The following is a 23,605-nucleotide window of genomic DNA, read 5'->3' as shown; positions in this document are numbered from 1 at the left end:
TAAGTGTTCTCTGAATTCTAATTTCACATTAGACATCATATCAAACTTGTTGAATAGTGTAAATATTATAATAATTGTTATTGCACATGTATATTATATGTGTCACAGTAATATTTAAATTCTATGAATTCAAATTATTGGAAAAAAATTGTCCTGTATTAAAAAGGATATATATATATATATATATAAACAAAAATAAAATGTTTCTAAAAATAAAATATTTCTATAAGTTTGAACCAAAATGTTTAATTTACAGCCATTGTAATATAAATATGATAAAAAAAAAGTAGAATTGCGTTTGATCTTGCGAATTACGACTATCGGAGTCGAGCAATCAGAGTACATAATTTACTTATTTTAACTATTATATACACATAGATACAGACGTCTTCGTATCTTATATTGTTTACCGTCTACTGTACTTATTATACGATTATCAGCTCATTTGTGAGTGTAATCATTTATTCATTGCCATATCTACAAATTACAACAAAATGTAAACTATATAGGTATATTGGGTAGTAATAAAATTTAAAAATGTCTAGGAATTTATTTCCACACACAAAAATGTTTAGGTATAACAATTACCTTTTATCAAAATTGCTTAGTACAAAATTGGCTCAAGGAAAAAATCATTAAAATTATAGATAAACATTTAATACACCTATTTTTTGAATAGTACAACATTTTATTCATTAAAATTAATAGTCTTAAGCCATTCATGTGGTTTTAAAAATAAAGTTATTTATTATTGAAGAATATTAATTTTTTGCGTATTAAATTCTCATAAGATTAAACAATTTCAAACGTTTCAATAGGAATTTGTCAAGAGATCTCCTCAACAACGTATAATTTATATTAAATCTACTGTGAGCTTCTTTTTCACAATCCCATCATTATCAATCTTTCCTCAAATTTACTTAATGCATAAATAAATTTCACTAATACGAGTAGATGTATAGTTTGTAAATGTATCAATAAACGTCATTAAAAAAAAAACTTGAACAATCATATTTTTGTACTCATTTTTTCATTTTATTTTTATTTTTTGAAGATCGCTTTTAAACATCGGTGCATACATTATTTATTCAATAGATCTATGTTATATACTCACCGTTTAATTTTTTTTATAATAATTTTAGGTAGGTAAATCGAAATACTTATAGACTTTTTCATGATAACTCATCAATAATAAACCTAATTTTTCAAATGACGATAAATCGTATTAGTTACAATTAGTAAATACGAATACGCATATAATACCATGTTTACATTGTTTGACATTTTATTTCATTGGTCATGTAAAAAGTTTCAAAAAACTACGTGACTTCATATCCAGAGTGAGCACTAATACATCAATTTGAATATTATATTTGTCAATTGCTTATAATACCTATGTAGGTACCAAATTACCAATAAGCGTAAAAAGTTCGGATATAGCCATATAGGAAAATTTAAAATTATCGATAAAGTTTTGTTTTTGTTCTACCATAGAAACAAAGAACTGATTAAACGTCACTGTTGGGAAAAAAAAAACTCTACATAGATAAGTATAGTTAACTGATGATTAAATATTATCATTATTATCTATATTATAAAATGCATACATTTCAATAAGAATTAAATATTACTAGTTATAATGAATTTGTTAGTAAACCTATGTAGATCAATGTAATATAATAATAAATCAAAACATATTTTAAACTTAATGAAGTAAACTTAAACAAATTCAATAATGGAATGTAATGATTAATTTCACTAACTATACTTTTTATTCTAACCGATTTCATTTATTTTAATATTGATAATACATAAAATACATTATCTTAATTATTTAAAGTATCGACTAAATTAATGAATATATTTAAATAAAATCAATAAATTTAAATTAAAGTGCTGTAGTTTTTATAGGTTTTAGTCATAGGTATATAGAATTTTGTGGCTCAACAAACTATTAGAACTTAAAAGGTATTAAAATTTGATGATATACATAAATATATAATGTAATTGTAAAAATGTGATATTATTTAGCATTGTATTGATGAAGATTTTTTCGCATTTACTTTTCTTGTTTTAAAACACGATATACATTTATTATCTACACTGACGGTTTTAATAGATAAGATGCATTTATGACGGTGGTTAACTAGTTTTATTCTGTACTTTAGTAGCAAAAAGCGTAAAAATGCGTGTTTTTGTGTTTAAATCCTAGTTTGTTTAAAAAAAAATAAGATTGGCTGTAAATACTTATATACACTACACTAGAGCCGATTAATGTATAGACGACAGACGAGTTGGGTAAGATAGCTGGTTTATGAGGAATACTCAATTTTAGGATTAAAATCAAATTAAATAATTACAACCGAAAATAGTTGTTTAATGCTTGTCAAGTATATTAAAGTTTTAAAATTATTAGAACGAGTCTATATCACACTTACAAATAGTATATCATTGACGATTTTTAGAAATGATTTAATAATAACTAAGAACGTAATGATTCTTTTAAAAATCATTTGGCCAAATTACCACACAATCTACTCGATGTTTAAGATCACGCACTTCATCATGTACTTCTACAAAAAAAATAAAATTTCATTAGCTTGCATAGCTTTTTTTTCAGACTTATCGTGAATCAAATTAAAATATTAAATGTTGTCATTGAAATGAAAAATAAGTTAATTTTTAAATTTGATTGTTGAATTTATCTAACATCGATGAATAAATAAATTTAATATAATAGTTATAAAGTAAAATATTTTAACTATATTGATTAGAAACAATTTATTCATGATTTTTTCAGTACAGACATTTTGTAGTGTTATATTCAAAAAGACGTAAGTATTAGACGTTTTGTTAAAGTATAAATATTATATTTAAAATAAATTGTATTATAGTTATTATTTAATCATTCTAAAGAATTGTATTTTTTTATTATGAATTTAAATAAATAAATATTAAATATGCATATAAACATACTTACATAATTAGTTTGTGTATCATCAAGTATGTACGTACAAGTGAATACTATATTTTGTATTTGTACACAGATATGTTATGCATTTTTTCGCATAATACACTACTGTGTTTTTCACTTAAAAATCTTAAATTTATTACTATACAATTTTTAAGGTTAAACAGATGTTTAATTCCGGTTGAAGTTGATACCAAGAAATTCAACGATGTATGAACGGAAATTGTACGGATACGCTACGGTGAACAATTATAACATTATTTTTGTATGGGGGGACAGAGTAGCGTTATATGTGCAAGTATCCGATGTATTGTCAAGTTTATTTTTTTGGATAAAATGTATATTTTCTATTGTTGACATTCAAGAATTGAAAACCTGCAGGGTTACAAATTTCACCTAAACATAATCTATTTTACCGTTGACGAGTTGTTTTTCATGGACTTAAAACACGTTTTATCTGGTTAGCATGTTAATTGATTTAAAGTATAAATTATTTTAATTTTATACACAGGAATTAAACTGGAAAATAAAAATCTAAAACGTTGTATTAGTCTTAGTCATGGTTTTTGATTTTGTTGTTTGGTAATTGATAGTTTATTACATCCTAATGTTGTATAATAATAAGAAATAATTACATAGGTAGCGGACTTAGAACGGACAGAAATAATTAAATGTAATAAACTATTAATAAAAGCGGAAATTAACATTAGTAAAAATAGCTGATGTTTAAATTTAACAAGATTTACAAGGTGTCTACTTAACTTATATTAATTAACCGCACGAGTTTGGACAATTGTAATTCTATATTCTAACACAAAAAATGTTTAATTTTTTCATAACTTTTTTTTAAGCATAATATATTTGAATAGTATAAAATACTTGTTCTATTATTCCTATTTTATATAGTTCAATTGTGAATATTATTTTATTTTTTTTAGTGTATTATGTATAAAAATGCATTTGTAAGTTGATAATTTGTTTAATTTGTATATTTATTTTTATGGTAACGTATTCCTCAGCATATTTTATTATATTTAATATTTATAATCTAATTATAGTCGTTATTTATTCATATTTAATTAAAAACATCTGCAATTGCAATTTTCTATAAGTTGATAAGATAATTTCAATATATAACTGATTAATATAACAGTTTGAGCCTATGCAAATTTACGTTTGAATAATTGTTATTCGTTTTTGTTCTATTTATTTTACTTAATGCATTTGTTTGAATATGCATTAGTTTATACTATATATGTAATAAGTTAATACATATACATAATATAAATCTATAACTAGCTCATATTATGAATGAGGAAACATAATTTTTGTTCATAAGATAAAAAAATATATATATATATATATATATAATTTTGGTTATTAATATTTAATATTTACTTGAACAAAAAAAAGTATATATAAATGCACAAAAATATTTTTAATTGATTACTTGAATGTAATAGTATTATTACGGAGGCATGGGTACATAATATATTAATTTTATTTCACAATCTGATGTAATAGTATATAGTCTGTAAATTTAGGGCTAATAGTTAATATTTTTTTGTGGTAGTACTTTCAAAAATTGAGAATTTATGTCTCATTTTTCGTATTCCGCTTGGAAGTTGGGTAAATAACTATTGTAACCTGAAATATAAAATATATAATTATCAATGCTTATGTTAAATAAATATTTTAGTTAAACTATTACTTTATTTTAACATAATAGTAATTTATTACTGTAAGTATAAAATAAAACAAGATTTTTATAGTTTATATATATAAGTGAAATATAAACTGATTAGTGTCATTTGATTCAGCCAGGAGACGGTATTGGGAGACAAAAAGTAAGATTTTTAGAATTAAAAGAAAGCGAAATCGAAGTTGTGTTATTAAATCTGTGTGGAATTAGAGTTGACGAAATTATGATATGAATAGTTGGTAAATATAAGTAATTAGTAATTATCGTTCACTTTAAATACGCTAATATCTTATGCGTAATCGAAAATGAGCTAGGTAGATTATGTTTTTGGTTAGTATAGAATCGCGAATGAGTGAGTTACACACCTCAAACTATATTATCTTTTCCAGAATATTGAAAGTGAAAATGTTTGCAAATGGGAAACGTAAATGAAAATTTTGAAAAGAAATGTGAAAAGATGAGATTTCATATGATTTCATACGATGATATTATAATACATGAATAATTGTCGTATAAGAACTAAACATGTTTATTAAAGCCTTCATTGATGGTTCGATAGACAAAGTGTCTTATGATGCGCACTCGATTAAGAATAAGTTAGACTTTAAGTGGTTAGAAGAAATAGCAAGAAGACATAAGATACATGTAGTCTGAGAAAATTATAATTATGTAATATGACTTGAAAATGAGAAAAATAACAGACCAAAAAGACAAAAATCATTTGGATTTTTCAAAAATTAAGTTATAAATACTACCAGCGTAAAATTAATAAATTTAAATTTGAACATTTTATAAAATAGATAAAAACGTAAAGTAAAATAATCACGGATATGAACCTTTTACAAATTTAAATTTAAATATGATATTGTTATGAAATTACACAGTTATTTCATTATTTGTAAAAATAAAAAAAAGTTTCTATGTAATTAAAAAAAAAATCTGATGTCAATGTTTGTAATACTTTAATGGATATCACGTTATATGGTTAAATTTCTTAGAGTATTTGGAATTAAAATTTAAAATGTCTGAACAATAAGTCGTTTCAAGTATGTAATAAAATATAAAAAGTTTTGCTCTCAGTCGGGATTTAAATCTAGATTTGTCAAGCAATATTCAGTTACAATTTTTCATATTTTCTAGGAATCCATTGGGGAATTTCATAAATGAGTTTTTTAAAATACCTTTTGTCTCCACTAATAATTAATTTCTATAGAAATTGAATTACGAATAAAATTAAATTTTTACAGCATTCTTAACACCTAAAAATGATAGGTACACACATTTTTTTAAATTATTTAAAACATTTAAAAATATTCAAAATATTTTTTTACTCTTAATTTTAAGTTTATTGTTTTTATATATTAAAATTAAGCAATTATTATCGCAGATACAATAATACCTAATTATACCGGAGTATATATGATGATATTTATTGAATAACTGTTTAATAATTTTCTTTTGAAACCGTTAATAAATAACTTTAATTTTGAATAAAATAATATACACCTGTTGTAAATGACTATGTCTAATAGCAGGTGCTTAACACATATTTTCAATTCAAATTACAAGCGTGACAATCGACTTCAAACCCATATTGTAAACGAATAGGTATACATCAAGTATTCAATTTAAACATAATTTACCTGACGGAAAAATATAAGCTTTGTAATTATCGCTGTCTCCATATCCTGAATACTCGTTCATATAGTCCACGGGATTTCTTTTTCCCCACGAACCTGTTTGTACACAAAGATTATTATTATTATTTATTCATTTTTTTTTTTTTTTATTTACAATATATCTGCGTATAATAAACTTCAGCGTAAGAAGTTTAATCTATTTATTTTACACTTACAACACATTAAAATAGTATTGTGTTGATAAGTTGCCCACCATTAGCAACTGCAGCCAGTATAAGTACTTATCATTTAAAATTTGATATTAAATAAATTGAAAACATTAAATATTTATACACATTACATCATAATATTATTGTATAGCATTACTAAATATTAACATTATAATTCAAGTTTAAATATAAATACATCCCTCATGGCTAAAACGTTAATTTATATTAAATTCCATATGTTAATGTGATGTATATTATAATGAATATAATCAAAAGTATACTCTTGTTTACTTATATTACCACCAATATGCTATGAATATTTTTCTATCTAGGACATCTGTACTTCTTACGTACATTAACTTATTGTATAAATAATGACTTATAAGTATTAATTATGTTGAATAATATATTTTCAAAATATTAAAACTACATAATGCAATGTAACAATACAAATAATATCATTTTGATTATCTATAACTAATCGGCTGTAAAATTATTAGCCAATTGAAAAGTATAATTTTTATAAAACTATATTAAAACACCTGAGACACTGCAATGTATATTGTTTACGTTTAGAGTATATATTTATTAAACATTTTTTATTCTATTAATAACATAAAAAAATTCTAAACATTAATTGTTATTAGTTAATTTGTTTTAAGATCTATAAAAATTAATTAAAAATTAATTTAATATTAATTTATTTTTAGTTTTACTATTTCTGTATTAAAGTTATTGTGTTAAAAATCAACAATACAATCATTAACCTATTATATAATTTTTCTTTTGATAACATTTTTTTCGGAATGTATTTTTCTATTTTTAAAAAATATTACAAATAAAAGGTTTTAGCTCAATTATTATGTTATGGTAATAATATATTAATACGGTGAAATAGAGAAATAATAATTTAGCTATAATATGTGTATTATTATGTAATATTGAAATGCAGAAGTAGAGCATAATAATTTGTAAACATATTTTGCATAGTTTTGCATAAGCACAACATGTTAATAGAATATAACCTAATATTTTAATAACTATGATTTCAACACGAAAGATTTGAATGCTTAAAGATGATTTTGTTTAAATGAAGATTATCATAATCCTTTTAATTCAAAATATCACTTATAGTTAATTTCAGTCTTAAACTCTCATAGCATATTATGTAATCCAAAAATAATTTTTCTTTAAGCTTTCAGTTGGAGGTTTCTGATAGGAGCCATGGAATTTACGAAGCTTTTACTTAACTTTAATTCAGAAACCATGTATAAAAAGTTATTGTTTTAACATTATGTTTTATTATATAAGTAATTATTTTATCCGATGAAAAAAAAGAATGAATGACTTAGTAAATTTTAATAGTTATTATTAAAATTAAAATTTACCGTTCATATAACCTAATTAATTAATAATTATATAACTATGAGGTACAATTGACAGTTTTGTTATTTATCCTAATGGAAATACTTGAAATCGGAAAGTCTTTAGAATCTTCAAGAAGCTTAGAGAAACCTTTTTAAGAACTACTTGGTATTTGAGAAACCCCTTTAATGGTTAAATATTTAAATCTTGCTGAATAATAAGTAGGTACAAATTTATGAGAAACATGTATAATTGTCTTATTTTTAATTGTATTTGTATTTTGTATATATAATTTATAACGTATTGAAAAATATGTATTTTTGTTTAAAATTAAAATAATTCTCTAAGGGTAGTTGCATTTAAAAATTAAAATATTGGATAATTAAAGAATATTTTAAGCAACATTGTGTTGTAGTTTATAAAAACCTATATACTATGGTGCGTATATATACTATAGTATTCATTTTGATAATACATTAAAGCGTATTTAATGTATGTAATACGCAATGTATATACGCATATAATGTGTAATTAAATTAGGAACTCAAATTAATTATTGCTCAAATGATAAAAATAATAATAGATTTTATATTTAAAAAGATCAATAGATTATTTATTATATTAAATGAATAATAAATAAAAGCAAACCTTAACAGATCAATTATAATATTTTATTGTAAATTACAGCATTTAACATATCGGCAATAAAGATCTGGTGGCTTGACGTGGCGCATTGGCTGCTACCAGCCGCGGAATGCGACTGAGAGTAAGTAACGACCACAGCTACTAGCTTCCGGATGGGTGACCACCCGGGATCATAGTGGTTAAAAACCTTGCCACACATACACGTGTGTTTACTATCAGCCGTAACAATCATAAAAAAAAAACAACCTACCATACCAACCTTACCCCTACCACAGTTCATAACCCCTACAATAGCTAATGGCCTTAGTCGCCGAAGCTTAAGTTCAATAAAAAAAAAAAATAAAATAAAAATAAAGATCTGGCTTAAACTAAATTAAATAAAATGTTTAGCTTACCGGCTTACCTCTAAAGCTTGTCCAATCAGCTGCTCTCTTACCCCAAGATCCTTGGAAATTGTCCCATGACCGTTTTTCTGCTTCATTAGGATTTTCGTCTTCGTATTTGTTTAAATATTCGTCAAACTGAGATAATTGATCACTTCTAGGCTATATTAAAATAACAATCATATATTATATTATATCATTACTATGCATGATAAATATTTAATTGACGTCAACAATAATAATATGTGAAAGTGCAATACTGCAAGCATACACTGTAAATCATATAACTCTGAACGACGACCTACACGTTAATACCAAAATACACGTACCTGATCCTTAAACCTCTTTCCCCAGCCTCCGGACTGCATATCTTTCCATCCACGTTTTCCCCATCCACCGTGTAATTTTTGCCAGCCTTGCCTCTTGCCCCACGATGAATGTAAATTCTGCCAATCTTGTGCCCGTTTGCCCCACGTGGTTTTTAAGTTTTGCCAACCACGTTTGCCCCAACCAGCCGTCTGCAAATCTCGCCATGCCCGTTTTTCCTCTTGATCTTCGTCAAAAGATCTCGTATAGTCCGAGTTATCCTATATACAGTTATTCCAACATATATTATACTTTGATACAAGTGTGCTATTAAAATATAGAACTATTTAATATTATGTTTAAAGTGTAGTACTATGATTAATAATCATTTGAATGTTATTTAACTTACATAGTTGTATTCATACATACATCTATAATTTTATTCTTATAAACTACTAAAAATAAATAACTATAGTGGATATTTTTCAAAGAAAAAAAATAAATATGACTGAGTAAATATACATAACAATTATTAAGAAGTGTATTGTTTTGTTGAAACATAGAAATAGATTTCTTTTTTTAATAAAAGTAAAAATAATAAGTTAAATCAATTGTTGTACCACTATATTTAAAAAAAATGTAATATATTAAGAAAGCAATATATTTATTAAGGACAAGGTAAACATACTTGCTTCACTATTACTAGTGCTCACATATTAAACTTAAGTTATAACACAATTTAGATATATAATATGATTTTTGTAGATATATAATATGATTTTATTTATCAGAACTTAGTGTATAATAAAACGATACACTTTTATTGATGACTACATTTGTATTTATTTTGTAAGTATGCTTAAAAGTGGTTTCCGTGAATATATTATACATTTTAAATTGAAGAATTTTAGTTAAATGGTTATTAAAAGGTAAAAGTTAATTTTACTTTTACAAAGTATAAATATAAATTGATTCAAAATGATATTTCTTTACTTGTTCAGATTGACTTGATTTGATTGATGATGCTTGAATAGCAGATTCCGGTATTGAAAAGACAATTACTGGACATAAAATAACCAATGTGGCCGCTATCCTCCTTAAAACATTCTGCATTCCGCCACTTAAGTTATTTCCTAAAACAAATAAGTAAAATAGTCTTTTTCGCTGGTAATACTAATTTATAATTTATGAATATTATATTGTAACTAAAAGTAAATTTTATGAAACTTATAAATTATTATTTAAACGATTAAATACTCAAAACATAATATTATATTTAATTTCATGTAAAAACAAACCATACTTATCACCACTATAAACATACAATGCATATATAAATATTGTCATTAATAAAAACCAACATTAGAAATGTCTAGCATTCATTACATATTTATATATAAATAATATTTTATTTTAGTAAAATGTTTTATATTTTAATGGGTTTTATTTAAATAGACTAAAGCATAAACTTATTATATTTTAAATTAAATTTGAGGTGCTTTTAACAGTATATTACTACACAATTTTTAATTTTTTTAATCAAACGTTTATTTTTTCTGTTTTTAATCAGTTGTTTTTCATTTACTTATATTATTTTACCAAAATATCAGATTTTTTTTTTAAATACATTTTTGAATTTATTGGTTGAAGTGAATCAAGTTGAATGTATAAAATAGCTACTAAATATTATCATAACCAGGCAATCAGCAAATAAAAAACCTCATTAATATGATAATCACGACGTTTATAAGTATAATATTCTTATCGTGCTTCCAATCTTCTTGTATTGATAACCGTGTTAGTAATTTTTCCAAATAGAAACCATCACTTAGTATTAAAAATGTTGTATGTATAATATTATAATAATTTTAAAGTTGTCTAAGTTAATCATCAATTTACAAAACATATCAGTATAAGTATATTTACATTCAAACTCTTGACAAATCTTTTCATTTAAATTAAATAGGCCATTTAGAATAAATAATATAGGTAGGTAAGTAAGTATGTTTTGCATAAAGAAAACATAAAACTGGATTGTTTATTGTCATTACCTATTACTCTTCGACTAATGACTATTATTTTAGGTAAAATAATACATAATTGTTAAATAAATGTATAAAAAATAATTGAAAAGAGTGTAATTTATGTTTATTTTATATTTATCTACAATTTATTGTCATTATTATTACTTATACTATAGTATACATAAATCACATATTATAAAATATAGCTTAACGATATCATAAAATTAAAAATATAAAAAGTAAATTTTATATATACACTACCTGCTATTATATAGAGTTATGGCTAAAAAGATATATTTTTAACATCATTTTATAAACTAGTAAAATTCTTTAGCTATTTGATAATTATGTATTACGATAATTACTTTGGTTTACTTAGGTTGCATTTTCTTTCAATTTCTCAATGTCCGGTTTTTTTTTAAATAAATCATTCACACGATAATGAAATTTTCATTGTTTTTAATATTTATTTAGGTTATTTTTTTGTTTGTTAGTTGATATTTGTTTAAACATGGAGGGCTGTCCTGTCATACAGTGTCAATCACTGCAAGGGCGTATACACATTTATTTCTTATAGTTGATGATTATAAAATTATTTATGGAAAAAAAAACCGATGACATATGAGTTTACTATTCGTATAACATATCATTATAATTTAACTATATCACACAATCCAAATGTGAGTAGGTATTAACATTAGTACACAACATAAAATATACATTTAATAGCCGACTGTATAATATATTATCATACAGCAATGCTTTACCTACAATCAATATAAAAAAAAAAAAAAACTTTAAAACTGAAAGAATTGTGATCAAATTTTATAGTTTAATTTAAAGTAATCATTTATCTAATCATTCAACTAATATCTTATCCAAAGTTTTTAAAATTTACTTTTATATTGTTATCCTGGTAAATGCATTGAGATAGTTTTAGATAAACACAATTACATATAGTAGCACTATTTAAAATTTAAATACCTATTTAATGAACAGTTGATCATCATTAATAATTATTATGTAGACTGTCCACAGTAATTTGTACAAAATTTAAATTATCTACTAACTTTTTACTCATTAAATTTGAAAAACAAACATTTAATTTTCTCTTGGTATTTCTTAAATAATTTTCAACATTTTAACATTTTAATACAAAAAAAATATCCGTTCAGGTTTAACTATTGACATAGGAAATGAATAAAAAAATTTTAATAATTAATATAATATGTTAGTAAATATATTAGTATTACAAAGTTTAATGGTATCTAACTATTCGAGTATTTTAGAAAGTTTTTAGCTTTAAACATTTTGCTTTCAATAAATGCAAAACTATTTTTTACATTTTGCCAAGACGTATTTCTGTTTTTAGTGAATAATAAATGTTGTTTCCTTTTGTCTTACTAAATACTAAACCTACATAATATATACTAAATAATTTTTATTAATTCGTCTAATTGAATACAATAAATATTAAATGGCGTCTAAATAATATTATAATAAATTTAAATAAAAATATCACAATAACTTAAAAAAAGGTCATAGGGGGATCTACTTTACATATGCCCCTACTGATAGATGAGCTTTAGTATTTTCGTCCGTGTTTATAAAATTAATATTTAATTTTGGTTAATGGCCGGACCTGTTACAGTACCGCCATAATATTGCAATTATACATGTTTATTAATTAATTCAACAAACATTATTATGTATCGTTAAATTTTAGTAAACATAAAACAGTTTAAACAAAATAAAATGTTATCGTTTAGCACTTGCATATTTATTTATAAACGCCATGATATAATATTGCGTTTTGTATTGACGTTTACCTATACTTGACACTCGACAATAATATTATGTAGATAAATTCATTATAAAAATACAACAACAAAGAACTATTATAACCACCGGAATTGTTGTTTTATGTTATTTCGTCGGTTTGTTTAAACAAGTATAACATTAAATAGTAAATGGTATTATTTTACATACATTTACTATTATTCTGTGTATTTTTACACGCATAGGAAAAAAACATAAGAAAAGTATGTTATATCGTAAAACATAATTTATCTGTAAAATTTACGGTTTAAACATATAAACATAGTTTAGCATAATTCAGCAGTAAACAACAATTTAATAACACATTATATTATTATGGTAAATTATATGGCAAAGAAGTATGGAAAGTGAAATGCATCGGTAAATTAACGTCCCGCGTAACCTGTTTTTCGCATTGCCCACCATATAGGTCATCTGTATTGTAAGAAACACTATCTCTTCGGCAGTTGACGAGAAAAAAAAATAATAATCATAAAAAGTAACATTTCGTAAATAAATTGATAATAATTTTTAAATCTCTGCAGTATTAAGCAACGTGCGTGCGGGCCTGCAAGTGTCGGCGGGACCGCATCTGGAAGATTGGTGATTGGGAGGGGAACGGTGGTGTGCATAATGCGAAAAAGATGCAAACCGTTTGCAGTGATGAATGCGCTTATATTGTTTGACGTACAAAAAAAAAGTTCACATGCGCTTGAGAACTTTTTCCACGTAACATATTACACGAAAAAATAATACTCTAAACGTAACTCATGACGTTGTGTTTTTTCTATTTTCTTTTGATAAATTACGTCAGGTAGTCAGGTACTAACGTACGTTTGATTTTGATAGTAAACATTATTTGTTATTTATGAATACTCTATAAATATAAATTCTTTGAGGTATTCAATGTGGTTTTATTATTTTTATTCAATAACTGTGTTAATACTTGTGGAATAATTTTAGTACTATAGGTACATTTTAATCATTCGATCACTAATAAAATAATCAAAAATAAATTATTGTAAAAATATGGTGATCGAGTGAAGTTGAGTGATTCAATTATCGGACTGTTTTTTTGATTTTTTCCTTTGTTTTTGTTTCCCTATTTTATAGTATAAAATGTGTTAATAATTATTTAAATGGTGTATCATGTTGGAAATTGTGCAACATTGAAACTGTACCTAATAACAAATTAATAATATATTGAAAACGATTGGTACGTATGTACAGTAATCGTTGTTTCATTTATCAAGTCAAGTATCTATTATTGTATCTTGCCTGTTGCATTCAATTTACTTATGCTCCGACAATACAAGATTTAAAGTCTATTATGATTATCATCAATGTATAACTTAATATCTTCTTGTATAAAAATAGGTAATTACATAATAAATGTTTTTTTTCAAAATGTAATGAAGTTAATTATTATTAACTCAATTTGCATGGCCTTGCATATTAAAACATAAGCATCTAATATGTAATGTAAATATAATTCAAAATATTCGTAATAGTATTTATAAGTTATAAATTACTAGTGCATGATAGATTATGTAACGTGGTTTTTAATTAGTTAATATAATTTATATGATAGGTAATAACCTTTCTAAAAAATATAAGAGATAGTAATAATTGTGAATTACTCTTTTGGACGTAATTATGTAAAGCAATCGATTGTGTTTAAATATTTAGATACTATATGTAAGGGTGGATTGAAGATATAAATCAACATTATCTACAATATAAAGATCGGTAGTACTCTATTTGAGTAGGTATTCTATCATATTATATTCTTTATAAGTATATCAAATTAAATGGAAATCTGTAAAATTATGACTAGCTATCGGTAAATTATAATAGATGTTTATAACCTATAATTAATTAAATATAGTTGTAATATATTCATAATAGTATATCATGTAACTATACGAGTATAGTTATTGTGATACCAATATTTAAATACGCATATCTATATTGAAAAACTATACGTATAAAAATGTGCTAACATTTTAATCACTTGAATTTTAAACTGTTTTTTTGTAAAAGTATACAGATATAACTTAAAAGGTAGGTAAATATAAAGTTTGATCTTTGATGGTATAGGTACCTTACGCCGAATGTAGAAGTAAAAGTTTGAGAAAAACGAGTAAAATCACTCAACCCGTAAATTTAGAAGTTTGATCATTTACAGAAACTCTATAAGTATATGTTCTTAGAATGTTTAAGAAAAAAAAATATATATATATATACACGAGAAAAACAAAGGTAATACTAAACAGGAAGCATAAATATTTATTAACATACATATTGTTGGCTTACAAAAAAAATCAATCACAAATAATGATATTTAAAATGTTTAATGAAAAATCTGAAATGATAGAATAATCGAAATTTACCAAGTGAACAATTATTATAAAATGTCATGTTTATTAAAAAAAAAAAAAAAGGGTCGTGTGAAATAACTTGGTAATAAATAATAGGGCTAGGATTTATATGCAACAGTATATTTTTTTTGCAACTTCTGATTATTACTTTTGTAAGTAATATCCACGAATTACCTCATGATGAGATAAACAGTGGTGATTTTATTTTACATAGTTTTGCATATTTTCAATAAAATTAATATTATTGCATATTTCGACTAAAAAAATGCGATAAATGCATATTTTATGGTATATTTGGTTATTAAACGTTTTTATCATATAACACTATAACAGTATGCATTGACGCTGTTCAAAAATACCTATTTAAAGTATACCTATATTTAGGTCTCACTAAAGACTGTCCAGTTTTGAAAATTTAAAACACCATGTAATTGTTTTGTGTAATACATTAGAATAGTGTGAATAGATAAGAATATTATTTAATTAATTTTAAAACATATGAATTTTTTTAAGTGTATATTTCATATTTTTTTGCGTTTATAGTATAAATGCATATTTTTTGCATATTTTTAATAAGCTAAGTACATATTTTACAATTTTTTATTGCATATAAATCCTAGCCCTAATAATAAATAAAAACATAACCGAGATAATCGCCCTGCAATTTGAAAGGAAAACAAATAAAATAAATGGTTTATTAATAATAACTGAAAGATTAATAAATATATCGGATACCTTCACTAAAATGACAGTATTGGTACATTAGTTTCATTATTTATTTTTTAAAAATAAAAGAATATTTATAAAATCCTTTAAACAAAACGATGTATTTATATATTATGAAAAATAAAATTATATAAATATAAACATAAAAATATGAGTTTAGCAAATAATATGATAATAACAATTTAATATTTAATTAGAAAAATCTAGTAAAATTAATTTGCAACACAATATTTTTTTTATCTACAAAAACCACAAATTTAAATAATACTTGTATAATTTAATATTATTTCTGAATAATTACGGTTTTTTTTTTTTACTATTTTTCATTAACTTTTTTAAACAATTAATTAATAATTTAGCTTTTTTAGCATCCATTTTTTATTGTTACAAAATTCACTTACACCTTAAAATATCAAATGCATGACTTATCTAACATACCTATGTATATGATAATATTAGAGATATATATTGTAGGGCAGCAGTATAAGTAAATTTTAACTTCAGTTTCTGTATTTATACTCGTATAATTTATATGCCATTAGATTGAGAAAAAAGTTAGGTTTAACCTACCTGCACTTTAAATTAATATGCTAAGAATAAAGTATAAGCTAAAAACATTTTTTTGTCAATTCATTTTCATTGAAACTAATCATTGTCACATTCATTTGTTTAGGTTTATTTTTTTTTAACCTAATGGTTTCTGTGATTCAGACAAACATAAATACGCAACAATTTTAATTTAAAAATGAGCATACTACCGTAATTGAAAAAATTGTTGGACCCATCATCCAATTAGTTTTTTTTTGGAATTATTTCGAAACTTTTTCATTATTCTTCGTTCCTACTACAACATGCACCCTTCTACTGTATAGTTATAATTATAGCATTACACATAATTACAATGAAAATAACTCATGGAAATATTCTTTTATTTTCAATTCAGTGGTAAAAGTAGAATTAAAAAACTTTCTACAATAAATTCAATAATTAATTTAATTTGTTTCTTTTTTTCAAAAACTTTTTTATCTGGTAAAATAGCAGGACAATTTCGTGTTTACAACGTTTACATTTTTTGTTGTAATCATTCCGCTTAATCGGGTTAAAATAAATGGACATTTTTACAAACTACGACAAATGATAATAATTATTGTTAATCGTTGTGTAGTTTATAATAAATTGTCTTTCATCTATTATTCGTGATTCTAATCATTCCATATGAAAATTATTTACACAAAACTAATATAATAACGAGTAAAAATTATAATTTTTACCTATTAAAAATTTATTAGATTTATTAAGCAATGCATAGTTAATTTGTTTCATTTCGTTCGGCTAATATGAAATTTTAATTTTTACTCAATAGTATGAATCTTTTTTAATTCAATGTTGTATAATAACATTTTAAGTTAGCAGTATAAATAAAATTTCTGATTGTGAAAAAAATGAAATGAATATTTAATAAATAAAAAGTACTAATTTACGATACATTTTTCAATTACATATTTATAATTTTTTAAACTAATAAACAAAAATATAATTTAACATTTTAAACTTGTGATCTTGTAATATAGGAGGTACTCGTTAATTATATACACATTATAATTCGGATGAGATATATATATATATGTATTTTTATTTTTGGCATTTTTCCAAGCTTGATTACTATTTCATAAAGGTTAATTGTTTAATATAAACAAGTAATGATCATCATTATTTATCTCTCATTAAAATATAATTTATGTAGTATATAAGAATAATTATAACATTTTTATAAACCAGTTTGCATTATCTATATTATCAATGTGGCTGTATGTTATTATGTACAGTATCTTATTTTTTATTTAAACATTATGATATAAATGATGTAATGCTTTTGTTGAATAAAAATATCTTATACTTTTAATATTTAAATATATTAAATTTAAAGGTAAAAAAAACTACTTATATAGCATTGTTATATATATTTTCGAATCGTATTAATTTTAATATTATAATTAGAAACTGATAATTTTATGATTTTCAAAACTGTCAATTCTCTTTTTATGATTTATTAAAATAAATGTAACTTTATACAAGTTGCCAACAACAATAACTGCCATTAAGGATAATACTTCATACTAATTATTTTAAAAGAAATATTAAAAACATTTATCAAATAACATCCATGATATAATATAGATTATTTTGTACAAAAGTTTTATGATCATACTTGGAACATCTACCAAAATTGGTAAACGGTAGTGGTAGTGTTTTTTTAATGGTAAGTATTATACTAAGTATATTTTTCTTATGTTTTTGAAAAGTTAAATTTTAATTAAAAAATTAATACTAATGGGCTTTTTAATGAATAATGTTCATAAATGATTTTAAAAGTCCATAAATAATGACAGAGTTTTGAAACCTTACGAGAAAAAATGTTAAGTTATCAAACGAAAAAAATCATAGTCATTTGGGGTTAAACAAAACATATGATTTATATAATGCATTTTTTCTATCATCAAAATATACAGTCTTGTTTTAAGATTTTCAATATTCATTGTCACCATTAAATCGTTTGTTACTGACTGCTGGGAAAGGAGATCTATGTATTATAGTACTATATTAACGCTCGTAAATAAAGTATATGATACATATATACACTCAATGCATCAAGGATCTATGATTGTACGATCATTTTATACTTGAGTTGTTCTTTTATTTTTTTTCCGCTTCAAAAAAACCCATCCATGTATCTTTCGTGTACAACGTATTTTTTTTTTTATTCTTTCCGCCCCCGCCGTTTTTCACTACGGTTTGATAAAACTGTACAACCATGAGAGTTCACTGAACGAATTATTAATTGTCATTGCGAACGATTAGTCGTTTACATTTCCTTCTCCCTAAAATATATTCCAAGTATAATATATAGCCTTCGTCTATATATAGATAAATAGATTGTAATAAAGTATTTTACTATTTTCTGGTTTTTGGGTTATATCAATTCTCTTACACACATCGTGTTGTTATAAGGTCTCGAAATTCTGTTGTATGAAATATAAACGTTTACAAAGTTATACGACTATATGAATTTCCTTAAATTAAAAACAAAATATATATGTGTAACATAAAAGTTAAATATTTTTTGAGAACTCTTGAAAAAATGTGGTTTGTATAAGACTTAAAAAAAATAACATTTAACAAGACTTTATTTATTACTTAATACTTGTTATTTTAATTACACAAACTTAAAGAAAAAACGTTATTAAAGTATGTCAATACTTTCAAATATAATTGAACTAACGGTTTTATAGCTACCTAGTTGTGTGTACGGTTCGTACGTAATCGATTCGTTTTATAAAAAATATAATTACGTTTATACATATAAATTATAAATTATAAACCAAAAATCAACAAAACAGTTTAATAAAGTCAACGATTGAAATAAATTCTTAACGACAGTTATTGATTATTACTTGTTGTCTTTTTTTAAAACACTAAAAAATATTTTTCATTGAAATTGTTTTTTTTTTGTTTTATTTTATCGAAAAATTAATACAGCTGCATTGTAAACAGTTTTTCCAACCACTAACTTATGTAGTTAGTGGTTGGAAAAACTAAGCAAATTGTATTTTCAATTGAACCTTAAAATGCTTATTTTAATTTGATTTAATAAAGTTAAACATTAAAACTGATGCTATAGATTTTCAAAAAAAAAAAAATTCAATTTTTAATTGTTTATTGATTCTTTAAGTTTTTACACAGAGTTTAATTCGTTTTAATTTTTATCATTGACATACATTTAAATACTTATAATTAAATACAAAATATAATAAATTGATTTTTCACTTACATGTAAAACAAAAAAAAAAAAAAACAAAAAAATAACCTTCTACAATTTTTTTCTAATAAATTTAAAAGTTAAATGTTTTGCAACCTATTCATAAATATATTAGGTATTGAAATAAGTACCTACCACTATGGTATAAGCCATATTAAAGCTTCTTATTTTAATTATGTAGGTTCAATGAAAACTCGAAATTTATTTTTCATAAATGTGTATAAATCACATATCTTAAATAAAATTATAGTCGAAATAAAAATTTTATTTGTCAAATCAAAAGCTCAATAAGATGATTCACGTAAAAAATTTTCAAATTAATTTTGTTATACTCATAAGATCTTTATAATTATATTATATTATAAACTATTATTTACTTACAATAAGAATGATTCTAATTTATGAAAAAATAAAAAACTTAATAACATATATTATGTGCTTATTGCCTGTAGTACTTTTAACTTCATTTTTTTTATCGATAAAAGAGTTTAAATTAACAACTGCATAATATGTATTATTTTCTTTGTACAATCGTGTACCTACAATAAATTAGCAATTTACTTCTATAATATATTAATTTAATTTGAAAATTATAAAAATATATATTTTTTACACTAATAATAATAAAGTTTTTAAATGTTTATTATCTTCTGGGCCAATAGCTATAACATAACTTTAATACATATGTTAAATTTATTTAATTACAATAATTATGATGTTAATAATACTCGTATGTTATTGTAATTATTTCTCATGAGTTTTTATAAAAAACATTTTTTTTAAATTTCAATGTACAACTATATTTCCATTAAAATACATATCAAGTTATTTAACACAATGATCATGATGCATTTTGATAATTATGGGACAAATACTAGTAAAATATTAAAATATGGTATAATAAATACTTAATCATTAATTTGATAACACTTATTAAAAATTACGCATTATAATTTAACGGCAGTCTAATATTATATAAATACTTATAAATAATAATAAATTTAATTAAATTATATAGATACTTACACTATAATATAGTATATTACCATCAATGTCGTAAGTTCAAACAATGGCGATATTGATTAGTCAATTCATCAAATGTTTGGGTTAGTTATTCATTATTTATAACGGACATATATTCCTAACATTGACTTGATAAATCAGACAATGTTATAATTTGATAGATTGGCTAGTCATTATAACATTTTCCATCGTCTTGTGCTCAATGTTATCTTTTATGGTTTTAGTACACACAGCAACTAATCTAATACATTAGTTAGTCTTTACTGTACTTATGTATAGCGCGAATATTACCTAGTTCAATTTTTTTTTTATTATAAACTTGTGTTATTTTAATTCATTTTTAAATGTCAAATTATTTTTTTTAAACAGGAATCCAAATGAAATGCGTCAAAAAATTAACGATACGTTATCAGATTTAATGTAAAATAAACGTGATGATAATAAATTATTTTTAAACCATGAGGAATATGCTTTATGATACAAGAAATTAAAATAGATAAGAGAAAATTTGGAAAATAAATGGAGAAGAAAAGTGTAAAGAATTATAAATACGTTCGTAAATACGATGTACTGATGCCTCAAATGGAAAAGAATGACTTATTAAATCTATAATCAACGGTTCCGAAAGTATACACTCATATGTATCAAATGACAAATTATTTGATATTTTATAGGATAGTCTGCATATTGCAATAGATCATGGGTCATGGTGGTTGGGACCGCATTATTTATAAATTAAAAACAAAATATTGTAGCATTTCTAAAGAAGACTATTATGACCTATTTAAATGTCTGTATGCACTGTGAAAAAAATCTAATTAAATACAACCCTGTTAGTTTTCCATTGACTGAATTTTCATTAAATATATAGTATTAGTCAATAATGACAATGGTTGGCCAACCATAAAAATTATGTATTACTATTAAATTATTTCTATCATTGTCTGTCTTAGTTAAACATTCTCTAAAATAACTAGCCAATAATATTGATATCTATAAAATACAGTCAGAGTCGACATAAACTAGCTATTTTCAATAATATCTAATTATCAACATTGACAATAATATATACATTATTCAATAATTATATATTTGTAATGAAATACATGCAATTTATATAGATTTTAGGTACATTAAATTCATTATTATACAAACTAGTGTACCTATATTATAGTATAATATATGAACTTTGTTAACATAGGATCACTGTTAGATTAATTTTTTGGTAAATCTGCGACGTAGAACCCTCCAAGTATATGTATAATGCAAACAATTATGGAGCCTGTACGATATATTTTTATGAGGTCCTAAAAATTATACTACGTCCCATTTTAAATTTTGATAAAACAAAAACATTAATGTAAATTATAACAGTATTTTTACCTTAAGTTTAAAATTATCTGATATGCTGTATACAAAATAATGACAATTTGATAAATGGATCTATTGAAATTCGCGCCTTGGTTTATTTTTTTTTTTGTACTGTATTTATAATTGTATAAAATATTCTAAAAATAAAATAAAAAATTAATGAGACCAGTGAAAAAAATTTAAAAACTTGACTTTTGTTAAGCTTAAATAGGAAGGAGACATCTTCGTAGATTATGAATAATCATAAAATTATTACCTAATTCATTCCTTAGTGGAACTTTAGATATGCCACTGATACCTATAACACATGTGAAGTTTATATTATTCTTGTGTAATGTTATTTTTGCTTATAATAAATTTTAAAATAACATAATAAGAATTTGTTTTAAATTTTAGTAATAATAGTAATGGGTTAGTTTTAGTAGGTATCTATGATTTTTATTTTTTTTTTTTTTTTTTTTATGATTTTCTATATTTTATGTGTATACGAGAATGCTTAGAATTATCAATATGGTCATCCGTTTATTTTCAGTTTAATTGCAAGAAATACGGGACTAAAACTGCACGTTTTAAAAAACACATACACCGTAGCCCTAGGGGACCCAGAGTCCAAGCCTGTAACCAAATAATATTAAAGCTAAACTTATTATAATATGCATATTGTTTATAGTACTCCCCAGTGCTAGATAGGCTGCCATTTTCAATTGTGGAGTGTGGGTGAAGGTTGACTGGTCCCTGGAATTATTTCACGTTCGAATTCTTTACGTATTTACAATGTACATACTATATGTATATAATATGTCATGGTAATTTGTAATATATTAAATTCAAGATATTATTTTCAATGTCAGTTATGGTCCGAGTATTTGTTCGCACGTAATATTATACTAACTATATTTTTTCATTTCAGTGCAGTAAACTAGTTATTCTCGTGATTAAATATTATATAAAATATAAAATTTCGAGAAAAATTTGAGACTGAAAGAGAAAAAAAGGGTATTAATTTAGTCAAGATATTTTGAGGAAAGAATGTTTTAAAAGATTGTCTAGTATATATTTTCTTGTTAAGTATTAAGGTATCATAAATTGACTAAATCTCATTCATTTTTACTTTCCAAACTATGAACCAGGTTTAAAACATATGGACTGTGAAAGTAACCTTAGAAATAGAAAGAAGTCAAGTAATAGTAATTATAATAGCTTTTTTATCAGAAAAGTCTTCAA

At 23.4% G+C, this 23,605-nt stretch overlaps 1 protein-coding gene across 2 annotated transcripts in view; it reads right to left on the bottom strand.

Annotated features, from left to right (window-relative positions):
• Positions 1-4,405: 4,405 nt before the first annotated feature.
• Positions 4,406-23,605, bottom strand: part of LOC112594170 (prothoracicostatic peptides) — a 32,892-nt gene continuing 13,692 nt past the window's right edge. Inside the window, exons 2-6 of one of the 2 annotated variants that reach the window (XR_003114641.1) lie at positions 10,215-10,354; positions 9,245-9,502; positions 8,928-9,077; positions 6,317-6,409; positions 4,406-4,618 (exon numbers count right to left, since the gene is read on the bottom strand). Coding sequence is in view for 1 of the 2 variants with exons in the window: in XM_025338826.1 (XP_025194611.1) it covers positions 4,572-4,618; positions 6,317-6,409; positions 8,936-9,077; positions 9,245-9,502; positions 10,215-10,334 (660 nt within the window). In the remaining variant the exon portion in view is untranslated. The remainder of the gene's footprint in view (positions 4,619-6,316; positions 6,410-8,927; positions 9,078-9,244; positions 9,503-10,214; positions 10,355-23,605) is intronic. The other variant, XM_025338826.1, reaches the window with a different exon arrangement.

Source organism: Melanaphis sacchari, unplaced genomic scaffold, assembly GCF_002803265.2.
Source record: "Melanaphis sacchari strain LSU unplaced genomic scaffold, SCAv2.0 Contig221_pilon_pilon, whole genome shotgun sequence".
In the NCBI taxonomy this organism is placed as follows: Eukaryota; Metazoa; Arthropoda; class Insecta; order Hemiptera; family Aphididae; genus Melanaphis; species Melanaphis sacchari.
This window is presented reverse-complemented; position numbering and strand designations above follow the sequence as displayed.